The sequence below is a fragment of the Ochotona princeps genome, chromosome 11, assembly GCF_030435755.1.
Source record: "Ochotona princeps isolate mOchPri1 chromosome 11, mOchPri1.hap1, whole genome shotgun sequence".
Lineage (NCBI taxonomy): Eukaryota > Metazoa > Chordata > Mammalia > Lagomorpha > Ochotonidae > Ochotona > Ochotona princeps.
The window spans coordinates 6435324-6456380 of record NC_080842.1 but is presented as its reverse complement, the minus strand read 5'-3'; the positions used below and the strand labels follow the sequence as shown (position 1 = coordinate 6456380).

General features: G+C 46.9%; 1 protein-coding gene across 1 annotated transcript in view; it reads left to right on the top strand.

Moving 5' to 3' along the window:
- Positions 1-21057, top strand: part of ZMAT4 (zinc finger matrin-type 4) — a 336711-nt gene that overhangs the window by 38296 nt on the left and 277358 nt on the right. The window contains exon 2 of the mRNA XM_004592728.2: positions 9988-10077. Within this exon, the coding sequence (XP_004592785.2) occupies positions 9988-10077 (90 nt within the window). The remainder of the gene's footprint in view (positions 1-9987; positions 10078-21057) is intronic.

The window sequence follows — 21057 nt, the reverse complement described above, 5'->3', positions numbered from 1 at the left end:
CTAGTGTGCTGCGAATATGGATTTGCGGAAGTGGTGGCCTAATCAGCCCTGCCTATGCATGCCTTTTACTCAGCAAGCCCGAAGTACCACAGTGTCTGCAATGATGTGTCTGCCCTCCTGGGACTCTTCCCCCTTTGTTCTAGTCACGCGAGTGCCCCTGTTTGTGCAGGACTGTGCATCCAGGAACGCCTCCGTCAGTGCACCTGCTGAGAGCTTCTCCCTAGGTGCACACACTCAGCGCAGGGCCCATTGGTGGTGGTGTTGGGAATAGCTTTGGTGTGTAGGCTCCCTGTGGCTCTCTCTGCCTTGCATTGCATGCAGAATTTGGAGATTCAAGGATCGGGTAGGAAAAGCATAATGTTGATTTCAGCCTACACAGCAGTTGTATACACTGTCTTTACTCATAAAGGGTCTTTTTTTCTTTTTGAAGCCTGGGTTTGCTTTTGTTTTACAACACACACACGTATGCACACAAATAGACTTAAAAATTCTTGACTTGAGTGATAGAGGTTGGGTGGGGTTGGGTGGAAAGAGAATGAGCAGGGAGTCCCCCAATGCTGGTTTGTTTCACAGATGCCTTCAGTGGCCCCCAGGAGGGGTTGTGTGTACCTCAATCTTCAGGGGTGGGAGGAACCTACCCACTTGAACTGTCACTGCTGCTGCTTGGAACCTATCTGCATCAGTGGCAAGTTGCGGCCAACAGTTGGAGCCAGGTCCTTCAGTGTGGGGTCCAGGGGCCTTGAATTGCAGGTAAAACACCTGCCCTTAGGGTTGGCTGCTGCTTTCACTCGTGTGTGCGTTTTCTTAACCAGCACATCTTCACAAAGTGCAGACCATGTGTCAGGTATGGCGATAGGCCATAGGGATGCAACAGTAACAAAACAGAGGATCCCCCAGTTCTCTGAGGATTTATGCATTGTGGGATCTTGGAGCAAATATTTTGTTTTTCTGACACTTATTTCCTCATCTTAAAGGAAGACTTCTAGAATGCTAAATCGTCACCGTTGGAATGCACCTGTAAACTTGCGATTTATTGGCATTGTTTGCTCTTAGGAAACTTGGAAAATTCAAAAAAGAATATAGAAGGAAATGAAAAATTGCTTGTCATACATGTAAAATATTGCTATTTGGGTATGTTTTTCTACATATATACACACATATATACATTGTATACACAAAGAGATCTTTGTCTAAAGAGCTGGCATCATCTACATTCTGGTGTGAAATGGCTTTTCTTTCTGAATATCATATTATATGTGCTTTTCCATGTCACTGGATATTATCATTATGTTTGCTAATAGCTATTTGGTAATGTTGCCTAGATATTATATTTATCGCTCTCATTTTAGGGCATTTAACCTATCTCATCTTCACTATCATAAATAAATGGCATTGCCTGTCTCTAATTGCTTCCTTGGAATAAATTCATAGGAGTAGGATTGTTGGAGCAAATAAGTTTTTGCCTTTTGAATATATATTGCAAGATTTCCACCCAGGAAGCCTGTATCAATTTACAGCTTGCCAAGTTGATGGATGGAAATATACATATTTTTAATTTAAAAATTATCAGGTAGCATTTGGATGAACTTCCTTTTATGTGCCTTTTACCTCTGTATGTTCCAATGATTCCATTTTTTTATCTTGTCTTTTTTCTCCCTTTTTATCTGTGCAGATTTCTGAGAGTTCTGTATCTTAAAGGCATCACATTGTTTTCTGTGTGGCACAGATGTTCCTACATTGTGGTTTGCCTCTTACATGTGGAAGCTTCATAAATGTGTGTGTGAGAGAGAGAGAGAGAGAGACTGGAACCAGGAGCTCTGTCTGGGTCTCCTGCATGGGCAGTGGACACCCTACTACTTGAGCCATCAACTATTGCCTTGCAGAGCAGATCCTGGTAGGAAGTTTGATGGAAAGCATGGAATGTGGGCTTTCCCAGCAGTGGCTTAACCTACTGCACCACAACACTTGTTCCTTCATGAACTTTCTGAAGCTCTGCGTGTCTCAGATGTAAAACACCTATTTTGTTTTTGTTATTTCTGTCACTCCTGCTTCGACCACGTGTTCTGCAGAAAACTTTCCCAATCCTGAGACTAGCTATTTTCCTAGTTTCCTTATTGATCCTGAATGATCAGTTCTGCTTTGCAACTTTTTATTCAGTTACACTCTTTGGTCTGTTTATTGTGCCACTTATGCCATCATGTGTGTGCCCTGGTCTCTCCTGCGGGGGATCATCATAGTCTCACTGATTCACCCACCACTTTCTCCCAGTGCTCTGTGTCCTGGCAAACCACCTGTTCACATATGTGCACAGTTGTCCCTGCTGTGTGACGACAGCCACAGACTTTCCGAGTTAGGCTGTGACACTTTCTGTCTGCTTTCTGAACATAATATCATCTCCATCAGTTGCCTTGTGACTTCCTGGGTGCCGTTTATCCTCAGTTGATATTTTCTGGAATTAAGTGACACAAAACCTACGGGGTTGAGAAGTCACATCTACCTCTTGCAGCACATGTTTTTCAAAAGTCTTTTTGGACGCCCTTGTAGGAGGTCTGGAAGATCTCCTGGCTCCTGGCATCAAAACAGCCCAGTTCATCCACTGTAGCCATTTGGGGAATGAACCAGTTGATGGCGATCTCTCTCTTTGTCTCTGGATCTCCTTCTTTCTCTGTAACACTGCCTGCTCAATAAAAATAAATAAATCTTGAATTAAAAAAACTCAAAGAAGTGAAGACTTCACCATTCCACATAAGAAAACAGCAACTCCTGTTAGACCTTGATGGGCGCAGAGCGAGGCTTACTGGAATCTTCTCTCCTGGGTCATTTGCTCTAGGTTCAGAGCTATTCAGTCTCTTGGAAGAGAGACATAGCCACTCTGCAGATAATCAAAGCTCGGTAGTGATGAGCTGATGAGTAGCATTCATGCTTAAGGTTCTTTGCAGAAGCTGGGAGAAACACTTGCTGATTTCTGCTATCAAATAAAAGAAACTTCCTTCAGCAAAATACCAGAGAATTCAGGAAGCCCTTTTTATTTGACTTTAAAAAAAGATTTATTTTGTTTTTATTGGAAAGTCAGATAAATAGAGAGGAGGAGAGACAAAGATCTTCCATCCATTGATTCACTCCCTAAGGGGTCCAGGAGCTGAGCTCCTCTGAAGCCAGGAGCCAGGAGGGTCCCAAGGCTTTGGACCGTCCTTGACTGCTTTTCCAGACCACAAGCAGGGAGCTGGATGGGAAGTGGGGCAGCCAGGGTTAGAACCAGCATCCATATGGGATCCGAATGTGCAAGGTGAGGACTTTAAGCACTAGGCTACTGTGCCAGGCCCTCTATTTGACTTTTTCATGCACTGTCAGCTGTTTCTCCATATTGCTAAGATGCTTTATCTTCCTCAAGTTCAGTGATATGAACAATCAAGACCAAAAAATTCAAATTTTTTAATAAAGCTGATATCTTAAACTGAAGCTTGCTAAAACCTGTGCTGAAGTCCGTATCATAATACGCCTATTTCCTTCACTGTGCTAAGATAGCAACTTTGCATCTTGACAATCTGTTGTTTTCCATCTGCCTGTGTGTTATGAGACCTCTAATAACACAACAGCCAAGTATAGCCAGACTGTCAATACCAATGGCTTTCAAGAGGAGGATATTGCTTGTACATACTGCTGGTTTATGGGCTGATCCATGGCGTAGTAGAGTAAGCTTCCGCTCGCAATCCTGGCATCCAACGTGGGCTCCATTTCTGATCCAGCTCTCTGATAATGACCTGGGAAAGCAACGAAGGATGATTTAAGCCCTTGGGTCCCTGTACCCACATAGGAGATCCAGAAGCTCCTGGCTTCTTATTGGCCGTGCTCCAATCATTGAGACCATTTGGGGAGTGAACCAGTTGATGGAAGATCTTTCTCTCTGTCTCTGTCTCTTCTCCTCTGTGTAACTGGGTGTTTCAAATAAAAATAAAATGTTATCTTTTCTTTGAAAAAGTCTTATTGGACATCACACGGTTTTTTTCATAACTGTCACTCATCAGAACCTTCCACGTGATCTCACGAAGCCTGGCTTGGCCTTGTATTCTCTGAGGGCCCTTTTGGTCCAGTTTGAGCTGTAGGCCCTGGCCTACAGAGTCTTCAGACTCTTTTGGTAGCTCTGTAGCCCGGGTGGAGTTCTAAAGCTGGAACCCAGGGACCATTATCTCTTGCACCTCTGTGTTGGAGGCAGTCCCCAACACGCACGAGGACACTTGAGAAAGTCCGTGACTAAATGGCATTAAAAGGGGCTTGTGCTATCGTGCTGCGGGTAGATCCACGCTTGTGATGCCTGTTGGAGAACTAGTTCAAACCCTGGTTGGAAGATGTCCCAAGAATTTGGGTCCCAGACATCCATGTGGGAGATTTGGTTGGAGTTCTTGACTCTTGGCTTCAGCCTTGCACAACCCTGATTGTTGTGGGTATTTGGGGACTGAACCAGCAGAAGGAAGATCTCTACCTCTCCCTCCTCCAGCACCCCCGTCACTTTACAACATGCATTTTCCATAAACTTTTAGAAGACCTCATATTTGATTTTCAATTGGGTTTGTCTGCTCTGGGCCAATGAGGCAGTGTCCCAGCTTCCCAATGGTCACTCCCTTCCCGGGGTCTTCAGTGATGGAGCCGTTAAGCCCAGGGCAGCTTCTCTTTCCATTGTGTGAGAAGACACCCTTGCCTCCTACCAACTGGGCACAGTCCAATAACCATGCTGGTTGTCCTATCCACCCTGTCCTTGACCGGATGGTCATCCTGTCCTTGACCGGCTCCTCTAGCTCCCATGGAGAAACATGCTGCCAGGCTAGGATCATTCTACAACTATGGTCTGCTCTAGGTTTTCCATTTTCTTTAAAGTCCTTCGCCTTTTTTTGTGGGTTTCTGTGAGATGTAATCAGATGTAGAAATGAAGGAAAATGGTGGAAGGCTTATCTTGGAAATCAGGAACGGATTGTAAAGCTTAACTGAGATAAGGCCTTTCCTGCCAGCCTCTCTGTTCTGATGTGAGGATGGATCAAAGTGATAAATGGGGGAATGTTTTGAAAGCTGCTCCAAGCATTATGCAAATACAGAGTTTGCTTTGTTTGCCCCACAGTCAGGAGGCCAACAATCAGTAGCCTCTTGGGAAGCAAATTTGAGTTGTGCATTTTGTTCTTAATGGGAGCTGTCCTGTTGGAATGGGTATTCAGGTGGGGCACAAGGCCGTGATGTTTTCGTGTGTTCTGCCCTCTTTTTCTGCAGCAATGTCTCTGAACTCAGATCTGTTTGCTCTTTATCCTGCTCCCTGGAGTAGACTCTCCTGGAATTGTACTTGAGAGGAAGCTGTGAGTGCAAGAGACTGTTTCAGGAAAATAAACCCATCTTCAGCTATGTCTGACCCATCACAGTGCCTCGCTTCAGTTGTTGAGGCTTTCCTTAAAATGGAAGAGTCGTTCATTTCAGGCCCAACTGGGAAGCTGCAAATTGACATGGTTCAAGTGAAAGAAATGCCTTTTGCTTAAGAAAAAAATATTAATGCAAATTATGTTAAAGAACTTTTGGAGGGGGGGAACAGTGAAGAGCCAGTGAGCAAGCTAGCAAACCCTTTATTCCATCTGCTGGTTCATTCCCCAGATGGTTGCAACATCTGGGGCTGAGCCAGGCTGGAATCGGGAACTTAGAACTCCAAGGACACAGGAACTCATGATCTTGGCCATCATCTGATTCCTTCTAAGGAGCATTAGCTAGAAGATGGATTAAAACAGTGCAGCTGGGACTCGAACTGGTGCTCTGATAATGGCTGCTGGCATAGCAGATGCTAGTTTACTGCACCACAATCCTGGTTTCGTCCTTCCTGAAATTCTGTCCTACTTGTACTTCTACCCTTCACATGGGTAACACTTTTTTCTTTAAAATTGCTTTGGCTTAAGAGTCTGTGTTCTTGTTACTCTTAGGATTGTGAAGTGTTAGTATACATTTTTTTTTTCAAAAGTGATCAGGACTCATTGGTGGTGCTTGTGTTTCTTGCACGGTGTGAGAGCCAGTCTCAGATGTACCTTTTCTTTGTGCAGGTGGCATTGGCCTTGCTGTCCCTGTCTGTTGCTTGGAATTGCAAGTACCAACTGGACGTGCCAAAATTTGCAGTAACAGTCATGGTTCTTGAGTGAAGAAGGATCCCCTGACACCAAACAGTGCAACTGAAAAAAGAACAAACAAAACTCATTCTGGTGGCGGATAAGCCATTAGCAATAGCAGTCACACGTGGGGTGAATTACACACCGAGATTTGTAAGGACCCTCTGTAACAGCGGCTCGCATTACCAGTGACAATGACCATATGTAGCAAGTACACTGGTATGAAACGACTATGGGTTCAGCATTGCTCGTTTCTTACTGCGTTTACAGTGTAGATGCAAAGCCTCCCTTACTCCCTCTATTTTACTAAATGATTTTTATTTTTGCCTTTCTGCCTCTTGTTGGTGTGATTCTGAACGCGCAAATAGTTGTGATCATAACATATATGTGTAGTTTGAGTTGAGCCTTTTCCGCTCCCCATTTGTACTGGAAGCTCTCCTGCCCATGTTTTGTGGAAGGTGTGCGCACTGCCCTGGCCGCCTTCCTTGGCTTCCTGTTGATGAACTTGCGACTTTCTCTCTCCTGTGTTTTTGTCCCCATATAGGTAACACTGTGTTGAACATCGCTGCACTGATTGCATTCTTACATTTTTGGAGGGTACTTTTTATTATTTTAATTTTACTTTTTCAACACGAAATGGAAGGTGTGAGGCATCTGTGTCTAATTTCAGGGAGTTTTGCTTTGAAGTGGGAGGTGGGTGCTGTGACTCTGAAAATATGATCTTGTGAAAAAAGTTGGGTATGCTAAGCAGAGAGGTGAGGATGCAGCCACTTCCTCACCACTGGGTTCCAGGCCTTGGGCCCTGGCCCAGGCAGGCTGGAGGGTGTCCTGGAGCAACCTGCTAGGACCTCTGTCCCTTTGCCCATCAGCATCATTAGGAAGCAGCTCTGGGGTGGCATCAGCCTATCGGAGAATGGGAACCCACACCCTTGGCTCATGGGCGCAGGAGTCATTGCCTGTGGCCTAGGGGCTCTCAGCGCGCATGCGATGCCACCCGCCTCGTCATTGATTTCCCTTTTCTGTTCAGCAATGGGTTCTCATTCTGTCAAATTGCACCTGTGGAACAGTCAACTTCGCTGAAAAATCTTCTGGAATGAAATGGAATAGTTTAGGGAAGAGGAAGAAGAAATCCACACGATGCAGCTGTGTGTGGTGAGACTTTGGCTGTGGCCTGACTGTGCAGGCTGGGAATCCAGGGCTGGCAGGAGATGGGAGAGGGAGGCAGGAGTCAAGAGACCACCTTCTGTGCTAACTGACGACAGAGGAAGTCTGTAAGAGCTCGCAGGATCACAGCTCCTTTCCCTGGTGATCACGTGTGTGTGCCCCCGGCAGCAGCCCAGGCCCTGCCTCTGGCTGCTGCATTGCCTAGATCAGTTTTTTTTTTTTTTAAAGATTTTATTATTATTATTGGAAAGCCGGATATACAGAGAGGAGGAGAGACAGAGAGGAAGATCTTCCATCCGATGTTTTCACTCCCCAAGTGACCGCAACGGGCCGGTGCGTGCCGATCTGATGCCGGGAACCAGGAACCTCTTCCAGGTCTCCCACGCGGGTGCAGGGTCCCAAAGCTTTGGGCCGTCCTGGACTGCTTTCCCAGGCCACAAGCAGGGAGCTGAATGGGAAGTGGAGCTGCCGGGATTAGAACCGGCGCCCATATGGGATCCCGGGGCATTCAAGGCGAGGAATTTAGCTGCTAGGCCACGCCGCCGGGCCCGGTTTTGTTTTTAAAGATTTATTTATTCACTTGAAAGGCAGAGTTACAGAGAGCAGGGAGGAAGGAAAACACATACATACGAGAGAGAGAGAGAGAGAGAGAGAGAGAGAGAGAGAGATCTTCCATCTGCTGGTTCATTTCCCTACTGTCACCATTGCCAGGGGGGGACAGGTTGAAGCCAGGAGCCTGGAATTCAATCCATATATGTCTCCCCTGTGAGTGGCAGGGGTCCAAACACTTCCACTGCTTTTCCCAGTCTTTGGCAGGAAGCTGGATGGGAAGTGGAGCAGCTGGGATGTGAACCAGCACCTGTATGGTATGTCTGTGCCGGGGTTGCAGCTTTGGCTGTTCCACCACAACACTGGTCCTTTGCAGGATTTTCAATGTTCCTTGCTGCTCTTCACTGTGGCATTATGTTACTGCTACCTTCCACCTCTGGAAGTGGCCCAACCAGTGGAAGATGTGTACAGGTTTTAGTGGCTAGCATGTTTGCAAAAGGTAGACTGCTACTTCTGCCCTGTGTCATTCTCAAAAACACGCTGAAGCCGAACCATATGAATCATTTGATACAAATCCACACAGATCTCTTTCTGTTCTGCCAATCCTCCTGTCAAAAGAGACTCCAGATAATCGCCTGATTCAGCATTGTGGTGCACCGGGCTATTCCACCACCTGCAATGCCGGCAGCATCTTGTATGGATGCTGTGGGACTCTCAGCTGCTCCACAGCCAATCCCCTTCCTGCTAACATGCCTGGAAAGGCATCAGGAGGTGTGTGAGTCCGCGGCTTCCGTGGGAGAAAAGGATGGAGGGCTCCTGCCTTCTGCTTGACCATTTGCAAGTGAACCAGCAGATCGGTCATCTTGACCTTTCACTCTGCCTTTCACATAAACCGATCATTTCCATTTATTTTAACACAACTTACATGGTCACTTAGAACAGGCTACAGATGTTGGCAATACGTTTGAACATGAGACATTAGTGCTTTGATGCCTCAGTAAAGACGCTCATGTTACAGTACGCACGTTCACGCACGTTCACACCCATTCAAGCCGTCAGCACGGTCAGAGCCTGTCGGGGAGCAAGACCTTCTGGCTGTAGACACTGAGTGGGTGATGGATGAGTACAGTCCACCCGAAAGACCGACAGTGTATCCTGCAAACAGGATGCAACCAACTGCGTGTTCTCTGAAAGCTGTTGTGCCTTTGTGGCTGATCTTCAAAGTCAGCCTTCTACCGGGGCTTGCTGCAAACTCACCTGTAGATAATCGCCAAAAGGAGCAAAGACTTCAGAAAGAAGGTTGTCACTCTAATGGGCAGGGGTGGGGAGCAGAGAGCTGCAGCAATGGATGGGGAAGAGTCAGTTCCTCTGCAGCAATAGGTACTTAGTGTTATGCAGCTAGCAATTTCTTATGCACCCTGATGACAAGTGGTGGCTGGGTCTAAATTCTTGTTTCTGACACAGGGAGGATTTGCAGGAAGTCAGCAGAGGGACGAGGCTTATCCACACGCAGAGAGAAAAGGCTCGCTGATGAAGGAGTTCAGGTGTATTCGAGAAGGTGCTGCCCCCCTGTGAGCATCAGGGCCATCCCATTGTAGGATAAAGAGATCCAGGGAGTGGAGGTGTGTGCGTGGGGGGACTTCAGTGTTCTCTGGGGGTGGAGTTTGAGTGTCGCCCATGCTCCCATCCTTTTGTGGCACTCTCATAAGCATGGTGACACCACAGGCAGGAGAGTCATTTTATTTGGGTTTGATACCTGGCTCTGCTCCTCACTCCGACCTCCTGTTCACGTGGACGCTGGCAGAGGTGGCAGGAGTGAGGGAGAAAAACCAATCCCCTTGTTGCTGCTTTGTGCCTCACTGTTGACCATTGTGCTAGTTGCTGTAACTGAACTTTGGGGGACAGTTCAATAGTCATCCACTCGGGGCTAAAATCTCTTTGTGCCTGCACCTTTGTCTCATTCTGAGATGACCTGGGGCTTTGCAGCTCTAGGCCCGCCCTTTAACCTGTCTGAAACACCAACCCTGGAGCGTGGAAGGGTGGTGTCTGCTACACACATTTCTTTGCATTTTCTGTTACCAGCCGCTTCAAGTCATCCCCGGATGCCTTCTGCCTTACAACTCATGTTTTTTCCTTTTCTCCCCAGAGCCGAAAGCATGCCAGCAAAGTCCGACTGTATTACATGCTGCACCCCAGAGATGGGGGCTGTCCTGCCAAGAGGCTTCGCTCAGAAAATGTGAGTAGCTGTGCGCCTTGCAGTTCTGAGGCACTTGTTCTGTCTGCTGAGAGCTCTCACAAGGGCAGGAAGGGTATCTAGTCAGGCTAACGGGAAAGTTGATTGGAAACTGCCGAAATATTACAGCAAATCCTAATGGTTTCTTTTCCTGTCAGACCCTGCAGTATCATGCTGGAAGACTTCCTGATGATTTTTGCCCTGGGATGAGGTACAGGGGACACACAGCAAAGCTGGGTGACAGGTGACAAGGACCAGGGAACAACAGACAGATCCTGAAGGGCCAGCTTGTCACAAACCTCAGCCGCTTGCCTTTGTGCATACTTCATGTTTCTTAAGGCATGGGAAACAGAGTACCAGTTTGTTCATGTGTCACGAGGACTGTGTATCTCCTGCAAATCAGACTCTGCAGAGGCTTTTGAAGTAGCAGCTCTCCCCCACTCCCCACCCGCTCCCTGAGGGAGCCCTAAGACAAATGGCAATTAGAAAGTGGCTCCGAGGGTATCCAGCCAGAGTGAAGGGCTTAATTCAGCAGGGCCAAGTCGGAGGCCGGTGCAATCAATCTGCCTTCCGCCCAGCAGGGGTTGCCTTTCCTAATAAGCGGAATATTCCTATCGCTAACTGCAGAGGCCTTTGTGATAAATGCTGCGGATTAAGCACAGACCTCGTGCCCTCCACTTTCAGAGCGGGCTCCAAGTGTAGCAGGTGCATCCTGAGCCGGCAGCAGTACCTGGCATCCTCTTTCCTTCCCACTGCTGTATACAGCTTCCTTTCTTCTTCAGCAGGAAGATATGACCAGGGGAGACGTTTTACAGCACCTGTACATGAGCGTTTTTTAACAGGACACAGAAAGAGGGACCAAGAGAGCCATGTAGGGCCAAATGCTGTGCACGGGGACCAGTGCTTTGAGCGAATGCCAAGCACGCTTTGTGAGCTAAGTGCACCCAGACCAACTTGGACGCTCAGTGTATTCTACCTATAACCTCAAAGGAGCAGCCACTGGAGCTTCCTGAAGGCAGGCGATGTCGTGGGGATGCGGGGTTGATGCCAGCTGCTAGGATCCAGGGATATGGCTAGCTCTGACAGCCCTTGGTGTTAAGACTGGAAGCTGACCGTTGCTTTTGTGATAACTTGGTTTTATCAGACAGTGGCCATTATGCTTTCCTCATTGGGCCATTGTGATTGTAAAAGGAAATGGTGGGTCAAAAGTGTGTGTGATACCCTGGGCACTGGGGAAACAAAGAAGACACAGGCTTGCCTGAAAGAATTCATGGAAGGTGACTTTTGGGTCAGAGGGTTAAGTTGCTCACGGTGCCCGCACCCCGTATCAGGGCACTCACTCTGCTTCTGATCCCGCTCCCTGCTGATACTCCAGAGAAGGCCATGGAGGAAGGCCAACCCACGTGTGACACAGACCCACATGTGAGAAACCCAGCTTTGGCCTGGTCCAGCTCCGGCTACTGGGGCCTTTTGTGGAGTGAATCAGCAGGTGGAATACTTCTCTCTTTCACTCTCTTTCTCTCTCTCCCTGTCTCTGCCTTTAAAATAAATAATAACTTTAAAAAATGTTTTAAAAAATGTGCTACATGGTAGGGAGATAAACAATGCACTAAAATAGCTATGATAGTATAAGGAAAAATTTTGCCATGTTATTTTTTAAAACCCACGGAAATCAAAGGCCGGTGCATTCCTGGCAAGGTGACCAAGTGAGGGGAGACATGCCTGAAGAGCTGATGTGGATCTAAGACCTAGGCTAGATGGGACTGTAAGGGCATGGGAGGGGGACAGCAACATCTCATGGGCATTCTCCTAAGGGGAAAAAAGTGATTGAGCCACGAGAGTTAGCTTAAACCAGCTTGTCCCATAACCACACTGCAGTTCTACTTTCAGACAAGCATGTTAGCAGAGACAACAGAATGGTATTTTTGAAGAAATTAAATTGTGTTTATTTGCTGAGAGAAAGGAAGAAGAAAGGATGGAGGAAAGCAAAGGAAGAAGGAAGGGAGGGAGGGAGAGGGAGGGAGAGGGAGGGGGAGAAACAGAGGGAAGCTACAGAGGGAGGGAAGGAGGGAGAGTGCTCCCATCACTATCTGGTCCACTTCTCAAACGCCTGCAGTGGATAAGCTGGAGCCAGCAGCCTGCAAATCAGTTCAGGTCTACCGTGTGGGTGGCAGGAACCCAACTACCTGAACTCTCCCTGCTGCCTCTGCATCAGCCGGAATTCAGAATCAGCGATGGGGTCAAACGGAAACCCAAGCCCTGCCACACAGGATGAGGGTGTCTTGACTGTGAGATGCTTGGCCTATGCTCCGAATTGGTTCATGTCTTAAAGTGATCCAGCAATCTTCATTCAAACAGTCTTGTAGTGTCTCAACCCAAAACAAAACAAACAAAAACAACAACGCTCAGAAACAATGGAACTGCAAGCCACACTAGGCAGCCAGCGACTGCTTGGGCAGATTGTTCTGTATCCACTCACGCCCCGAGCTCCTGGGTAGGGCCTAGAGTGACTAGCAGAAGGGAGTCCCAGGCCCAAGCTGGCCATGTTCCTAGGGAACCTAGGACTCCCATTTTAGCTGGCCTCCTCTGATCTGTGGCCCCGGGGCAGTTGGTGAGGGAAGTGTTGGGATTTTAGTGTTGCAAGTCTGCTTCACTAAAGCCGGCTTTGAAAATCCTTCCTCAGTGTATCTTGGGGCATACAAGCTTTCATGTTCCCATGATTTATTTATCAAATCATTTCCCTATCATTTATTAATCATAGTATAAAAGAAAATCAGTAAACAAAAAAGCAACAAATGACCAGACTTTCTGGAAGAACCGGCTGCTCTTTTTGTTACACTGTGTATACATATCATCAGTGAATCTACATTCCCATTATGTCTTTTGATGGCTTGGAAACAGTGCAGAAACTGACTCCTGCCCTTCTCTAGGGTTTTGAGAGTGGCTTGCTAATTATTTGGACCTGTTTTCTTTAAGTCCAATTTGTAAATGAACAATGGGAGATCAGGAATAAAGATACCATTCTGGCCTATAACCTGTAGCTTCCAGTGTGGAAACAACAAAGCCATTGTTCACACCAGCATCCAGCTTGGACTTGCAAGAAGTCTGATTGCAGTTCCCAGGAGTGATCTAGGATGACCCACAGTAATCCTGTGATGATACGCTAGAGCCCTTGCTTGACGAACCATTGACAGCTCCTCTAATTCTGGCTTCTGATTCCATCTGATGCCCAAGCAGAGAAACGCCACATGTGCACTGTAACCGATCGCAGAGGTTGCGTTGCTTCTTGCTGGCTGCCTACAGCTACTTCTTGCCCCGTGCCTCCTATCAGCACACGTCCTTTGTTCTCACTTCCACGTTTTCTTCCTCCTCTGCCTTACCGTTGAATCTCCTGGAAACATGTGTGATGGTGGCAGATTCCCTTGTTGCAGCTGGCCTGCAACAAGCATCTTTTGTTTGTTCTTGTTGGGATGGTCTTTGTTCGTTTCCTGCGTGGTAGTGACATGGGAAGAAGAGAAAGGTTTGATGCTGTGTGGGCTCACCCTAAAACCCTGTTGAGAGAACTCGTTTGTATCCAGCTCTTGGTAATCCCACTGCCTTGTGAATGCCAGCAGTCTCCCTCTAGCACCCTTGTTGCCCCCAGGGGTCAGGTCGAGTTTGGGCCCTGATGTCCCCTAACTGGAAAGAGCTTTCTTATTTGCTCTGAATACCCAGCAGTATCAGTGGCTTCTGAAAACAGACTGCTTGTGTCTGCTCTTCTTGCCCTCGTCGCACTTGTGCCTTGCCGTAATCATAGTGCTTCAGGTCTATACACTCATTCCAGATCCCTTGGGTGAGCATGACACAAGCACACTGGCTTCTCCAAAGTCTGTTCCTGCCCTAGCTACTGCAGGTCGGAGGATCTTTGTCATTGCTGCTGTCATTTTCATTAATATATCTACATATACATATTTGAAAGTCAGAATTACAGAGAGAAGGATACACACACACACACACACACACACACACACACAGACAAAGAGAGAGAAATAGAGAGGGAGAAATTGAGAGAGAGAGAAAGCAACTTGCTTGTTTATGCCCCACATGGCTGCAATGTCCGGGACTGGGCATGGCTGAATCCAGGAGTCAAGGGATTCATCCAGATCTCCCATGTGGGTACTAGGGGCCCAAGCACTTGAACCCATCTTCTGCTGCTTTGCCCAGACACATTGGCAGGAGCTGGATTGGAAGCAGAGAAGCCAGGACTCAAACTGGCACCCATAGAGGGTTATGACATCAGCAGGTGGTGACCTAACCAGCTGTGCTGCAACAATGGTCTCCAAATCCCAGCTTCTATTTATCTATATAAATTTTATTTTCAATGATGTTTACATAGTTGTTTAGGGTGGAAAGGGTTGAGGATTAGGGGAAAGTAGGTGAGACCATTATTTTCACATTTTCTTTTTCTTCTTGCCCTATCTGGGGGAAGAGGGAAGGTAAGGGAAGCAACCGCACCCAGCCTCCCAACTGCCTCAGGACCCGGCGATGGGGAACAGCCACCTGATGTCATCTCAGGCTCCCCGATGTGCGGCATATTCTGAGGGTTCTGTTCAAGCAGTTTCGATAGTTCTGACATGCTGCTGATCTCACAGATCCAAGGATGAGGAAATCCTTCCAAGGTTCATTGGCCGAACCTTAGAGTCTACCTTTAGAACCTTCATGGTCCACCTTAGAGTCTGCCAACCAGAAATTTGCTGTCAAGCTTCACTGAGGTAGTTGGCCAATTTTTTTCTTTCCTTATTCCTCTGTATGGTACCAGATGTTCTGTTCTGGTCTGCTCACATCCCATTCAGCTCTTATATATATCAATGGGTGTTGGAGTCTAGCTCAACCCAACTGACCTCACTACCCAGCCCACACTCATGCTGGTGGCTGCCACCGCCTGTCTAGCTAGGCCCTCCCCAAACCCTTATACCCATGCTTACCAGTGGAATTTTGCCTTCTGGACCCACTCCCCACCCAGGATCTTGGCATGCACTGGTGGAGACAGTTGGCTAGCTCAGCCTATCTCTCCCCCAACCCAATTCACATGCAGGCCAACAAGTGTCCTATCCCTGCCCAGCCTGGTCTGCCCCAGTCCCAGCACTCGTGCTCACCAGCAGGAGCAGTGGCCCAGCAGGAGAGCCCCCACAGCTCCCCTAGTGGGCTCACACCCTCACCCTGCAATTCCAGGTTTTGAATCTCTGTTTCCACAGGCTGTTTTTTTTTTTAATTTATTTTATTTTTTTATTTTAGAAGCCTCTTCTGGATTTTCTTTTTTCTTTTTTTTTCCCCCTCTAAAATTTTGCAGCAAGATATTTCACACTTCTGGGTAAAATAAAATGAGAAATACCTTGTTAGAGTTGATGACCTCGGAGACATTTTCTGCAGTCCTTTGAACATCAGGGCCAGAGAGGACTCTGGAGATGGTCCAGTCCATTGGGGTGCTCAGGGTTTTCAGCCCTTGGTGCCGTTCACTGTCTTCACGCTCTTGGGCCATAGACTTTTTTTTCTCTACTCATTTATTCATTAATTACATTGTATTACATGACACAATTTCATAGGTACTGGGATTCTCCCCCCTTCACCCCAAACCCTTCCCCCATGGTGGATTCCTTCACCTTGATGCATAACCACAGCTCAAGTTCTGTTGGGATTCCCTCATTACAAGCACACACCGTACATAGAGTCCAGCAACCCCACTGTCCAGTTAAGTTCAATGGCCTTTTAGGGATGTCCTCTCAGGTTCGAAGGCAGAGCCAGCAGAGCGTCACCCCGATCAATTAGAAGCTCCAACATATCATCAGCAACAGTCCAGGAATGATGAGACTGGTGCAGACTCCACTGATTAACATAGTCCATCTTAGAGTTTCCCCTTGTCCAGTATTTCGCTGCCAACATATAGCTTAGGTGGTTGATTGATCTACTCCGTCTTCCATCTTTTCTTCCTTTTTTTTTTTAAAGATTTATTTTTATTACAAAGTCAGATATACAGAGAGGAGGAGAGACAGAGAGGAAGATCTTCCGTCCAATGATTCACTCCCCAACTGAGCCGCAACGGGCCGGTGCACGCCGATCCGATGCTGGGAACCTGGAACCTCTTTTGGGTCTCCCACGCGGGTGCAGTGTCCCAGTGCATTGGGCCGTCCTGGACTGCTTTCCCAGGCCACAAGCAGGGAGCTGGATGGGAAGTGGAGCTGCCGGGATTAGAACTGGCGCCCATATGGGATCCCGGGGCGTTCAAGGCGAGGACTTTAGCCGCTAGGCCACGCCGCCGGGCCCTGTCTTCCATCTTTTCTTAGTTAATGTTTCAATTCCTCCATTTTGTTCAGGAGAATCCCCAAAGAAACTTTGAGGTGTTCCCAGTCCAGGCTCCTACATGTAATAGTAAGCGCAGTACCCGCCACAGTCCATCACTTCTATCAGCTGGTGGTTGTAACCCCTGGGTTGGTTCTATTCTCAGCCCTGACCTCCATAAAGGCAGGAAAAATCTGCTTGGAAAAATAACACTTGCAAGTAAAAAATTCGATGTAGTCTTACCTTTTCATTGACTTGTTTGATTCTCAAAGACATCTGTAATTGCCAACTGCTATCACCAATTTGTGTTAATTAGGCACTGCTCTTATGTTGAGGCAGTACAGTTCCCTCTAAAGGCGGGAGGCTGGGAGGTCGTGTCACCTTCTGCTGCGAATGTGCTTGCCTTTAGGGCTGAACTGTCAGCAGAGCTGAGGGACTGCTGAATTCCAGGCTGGGAGGAGTCCATCCAATCAGAATCCATTCAAGGCAGCACCTTGATGTAGTACCTTAAATCTCCACTTGTGGTGCTGGCATTCCGTATGGATGGGGATTGAATTCCAGTTGCACCACTTCCAGTCCAGCTCCATGCTATGTGGGAAAGCAATGGAAGACAGCCCAAGTGCTTAGGGGACCTGCATCCACATGGGAGCCCTGGGGTTTATCAAACTCCTTGTTCCTGGCTTCACACTGGCTTGTTCTGGCCATTGCAGCCATTTGGGAAGTGGACCAGCATATGAAAGACCTCTCTTTCTCTCTCAATATATATCTTTCCCTCTCTACCTTTCAAATAAAAAGAGATAAATGAAGTCCCTTCTAGTGCAATGTGGAAGGTTGAGGCCCAGAAAAGCATTGAAACTTGCCCCCAATTAGTCAGGCTGCAGCCAAAGAGCCTGCTTTCCTGGAACATACCACTAGGATTTCCCCACCTGGTCTTATCTTGGGTTTTGAAGCTGTTGTTGGGTCCAGAGCCAAGGAGCCCAGGCAGTGCTGAGCAAGGCTGCAAAAGTAGCTGGGGTTTGTCAAGCAGGTACCACTTGTGATGAGTCCTGCAGACACGCACATGGGGTCCACGGCAACCCTTGGTTCTAGACTGGCTTTTGTTAGATTTTAGGCTGAGCCCGTGCAATGATACTGATCATGATGAAGCTCAGTGCGTTTCTTTCTTATTCTCCAATAGCTTATTAGAAAGCATGACTGATGCTCTTCTTCATTTCCTACCTTTGAATAGTTAGTGTCTGTTTCCTGTTTTGACTTTAACCCAAGCAGATGCTTCTCCCTGAAGCCCTGGAGAATTTGTGTTCATCTCCTTTGACATGCACTGGGCGGAGGGATTTCTCTCACAATCCACTCTCCAGTGGCCAGCTCCCGCTTATCCTCAGACCCCATTCTTCTTTGCTTCCCTCTAGACATTTCTGAGTATTCAGACATTTTTCCTTTATTTGGCATTTTATATTGAATAAGTAATGCTTTTCTTTTTACTGTTCATGCAAATGGGGAAGTAGGATTGTAAACAGTATCTTAAATAAAACATTGTTGTGTACAAAAAAGAAAAGTCTACATTCAGGGAAGAAATGAACAGGAACTGGGCTACTAAAATCTTGGATCACCACACTGTAGCTCCTTAGCATTGATCCACACCCCTACATCTAGACAGGAGTTGATGTGTTGTGTAATTACTTATGAGTTGTATTTTATTTATTTGAAAGGCAGGAGAAATAGACAGATATTGTGTCTGCTGATTCACTACCTGGGCTGGCCATAACAGCCAGGGCTGGGCCAGGCTGAAGCCAGGAGCCTGGTTCTCCTTCCAGGTCTTCCACATGGGTGGCACAGACCCAAATGCCCAGGCTGTCCTCCACTGCCTTCCCTGGTATGAATTAGCAGGGAACTGGACTGGAAGCCAGGCTCTGGTGTGGGATGCTGGCATCTTGGGCAGCAGCTAACCCCTCCTGTGTTTATGTTTTCAAAGCCTTGTTGGTAATATCCATTTGAAAAGGGTGTTTGTGACTAATTCAGAAACAGTATTGTCTGCTCTTTGAAACTGGAAGGTTTCTCTTGCAACACGGAGTCGTGTCTGACTTTGTAGGGACTGATACCATCAGTAGGGCAGAAAGGAAATTCAGTGAAAAGTGTCCTTGCCACCAGTTACCCTTCTAGAGAGATTCCATGCTGATATGGACAGGTAGGCTTTCTCCTGTGTTTTTTTTTTTAAGATTTATTTATTTTTATTGCAGAGTCAGATAAATATATAGAGGAGGAGAGACATAGAGGAAGATCTGTCCGATGATTCACTCCCTAAGTGTCCGCAATGGCTGGAGCTGAGCTGGTCTGAAACCAGGAGCTAGGAGTTATTCTGGGTTTCCCACGCAGGTGCAGGGAGACTTTAGGCTGTCCTCAACTGCTTTCCCAGGCCACAAGCAGGGAGCTGGATGGGAAGCAGGGCCGCCGGGATTAGAACCGGTGCTCATATGGGATCCCGGCACCTTCAAGGTGAGGGCTTTAGCTGCTAGGCCCTCTCCTGTATTTTGTACAAATGAGAGTGTCATGCATGCCTTGTTTGACTTTTGCCTTTTTCACTTCATGGCGTCTATCTTAGAGCTCATTGAATGTGAAATCAGGAGTGTGTATGTTTATTTGTGCTTGTGTACGTGTGTGTATACAAAAGGACCTTATTATTTGTAGATTCTACCCTTGCAGTTTTTCTGTAACCTCAGATCACTTTTTGCCTTCGCTGTGTGGGCATTTTCAGACACGCACAGGCCTGCGACAGCTGGAATCATACAATGGTGCCAGTCCCCAGTTGAGGTCAGACAAGGTGACCCTCTGTCTTTCGGTTTCAGACATGTGCCCTTTTGGCTATCTTTTTAGGCTCATGCTTTTCTGTTGTGCCTTTTGCTTGTGATTTACTATTTAAAACGACCCATCTAACTAAGTGCCGGAATGCTGGCCAGAGTTCCTAAGTGCAAGAAGACTGCCCTGTGCCTTAGGGAAAAATCGTGTGTTAAGCTTCATTCAGACATGAGTTATAGTACCAGTGGCTGGGAGTCCAGCGGTAATGAATCAGCCCTGTATATTAAGTAATGTGTCTATACACAGAAACAGACATCAAACAAGGTTACCTATCGATCTGGCCATGAAAACACTGTGATAGAGGCTCGTGGCAAACTAATCTTGCATTCTGCCTATGGTCGGTGTTCTCAGTGGCTTTACACATACAATTCCCGCAAATAATGAGGGTCAACTGTTTGTAGAGAAACTTACACAGACAAGTCCTGCACTTGCACAGTAGCCCATTGTATAGATGTCCCATAGTCTAGATGACCTGCTACTGATGGCCATTTGGGGTTTTCCCATCACTTCGCTATTACAAAGAAGGCCATGATGCATGAAGATGCTGCTCCTCTGTTCTTTCATACTTTTTGATTGATGGATTTTGAAAGGCAGAGTCACAGAGAGAGAAACATGGTCCGCCCACTGTTTCATTCTCTAAAATGGCCATAAAGGCTGAGCCTGAGCAAGAACCCAAGTTGAGACCCTGGAATTCGATCTGGGTCTCCCATGTGGGTGCAGGGCCCAAAGACTTGGGCTGTCTTCCACTGCTTTTCCCAAGTGCATCAGCAGGGAGCCGGATTGGAAGTAGAGCAGGCAGGACTTGAAAAGCACTCATATAGGATGCCAAAGTCAAGGAGGCAGCTAAACTGGCTGTACCATTATACCTTATCTTGTCCTTTCAAGGTATACGAGTATATGTAAGAACATTTATAGAAGTGATGTCGCTGGATTGAAATGTATGTGCGTTCCTGGTTGACTAGATGTTGCTCGTTAACAGCGGCTGTCTCTTGGATCACTTTTATCCACAAGCCTGGTAGTAGATCACGGCACATACCTCTTGGTTCATTGTGCTTATCTTTTTCTTTTTTTTTAAATTTAATTTTAATTTTTAAATTTAATTTTGTTTTATAGGTTTCATAGGCTCTGGAATTCCCCCAACCCTTCCCCATACCCTCCCCTCCATGCTGGATTCCTCTACATTGCTGTAGTAGTACAGTTCAAATTCAGTTGAGATTCATTCATTGCAAGCATGTGCCATGCATAGAATCCAGCATCTTATTGTCCAGATAAAATTCAATGGTTTTTCAGGGAGACCACCCCTGGTCTGAAAGTAGAGCTGGCATTGTGCTTTTCTTTTAAGGCATACAGCTCCAACTTGATTTTTGGCAGCATACTCTGTATGCTAGGAACTCTAAATATACAGGGGGTTTGCAAGTTTTTTCCCCAGAGTATCCCTTGGTGGAGGAGCATGGAGAGCTCCCGAGTGGATATTCCAGTATGAGAAGCCATAGCAAAGGATCTGCATCTGTTGGCTCTGTTCTTTGGCTCTCTTCCATGCAGTATGCAACTCCTCTAGTCCCGTTAGCACAGGCCTGCTGTTCCCATCTGCATATCTTCCCATTGCAAAACCCATAGAGCCATTAAGAGTGCAAAGGGCCAAGCTACTGTTCATTGATGTGCAATTATTATTATGTGCAACTATTTATTTCTGTGTCTCCTGATTTACGTCTGAAGTGTCAAGGATTAATTACTGGCCAGATCCACTCATTGCCTATTTTTGTGGGGCTTGTAAGTAGGAATTATTAAAAAATCAATGTTACAAAAATAATCAAAAGA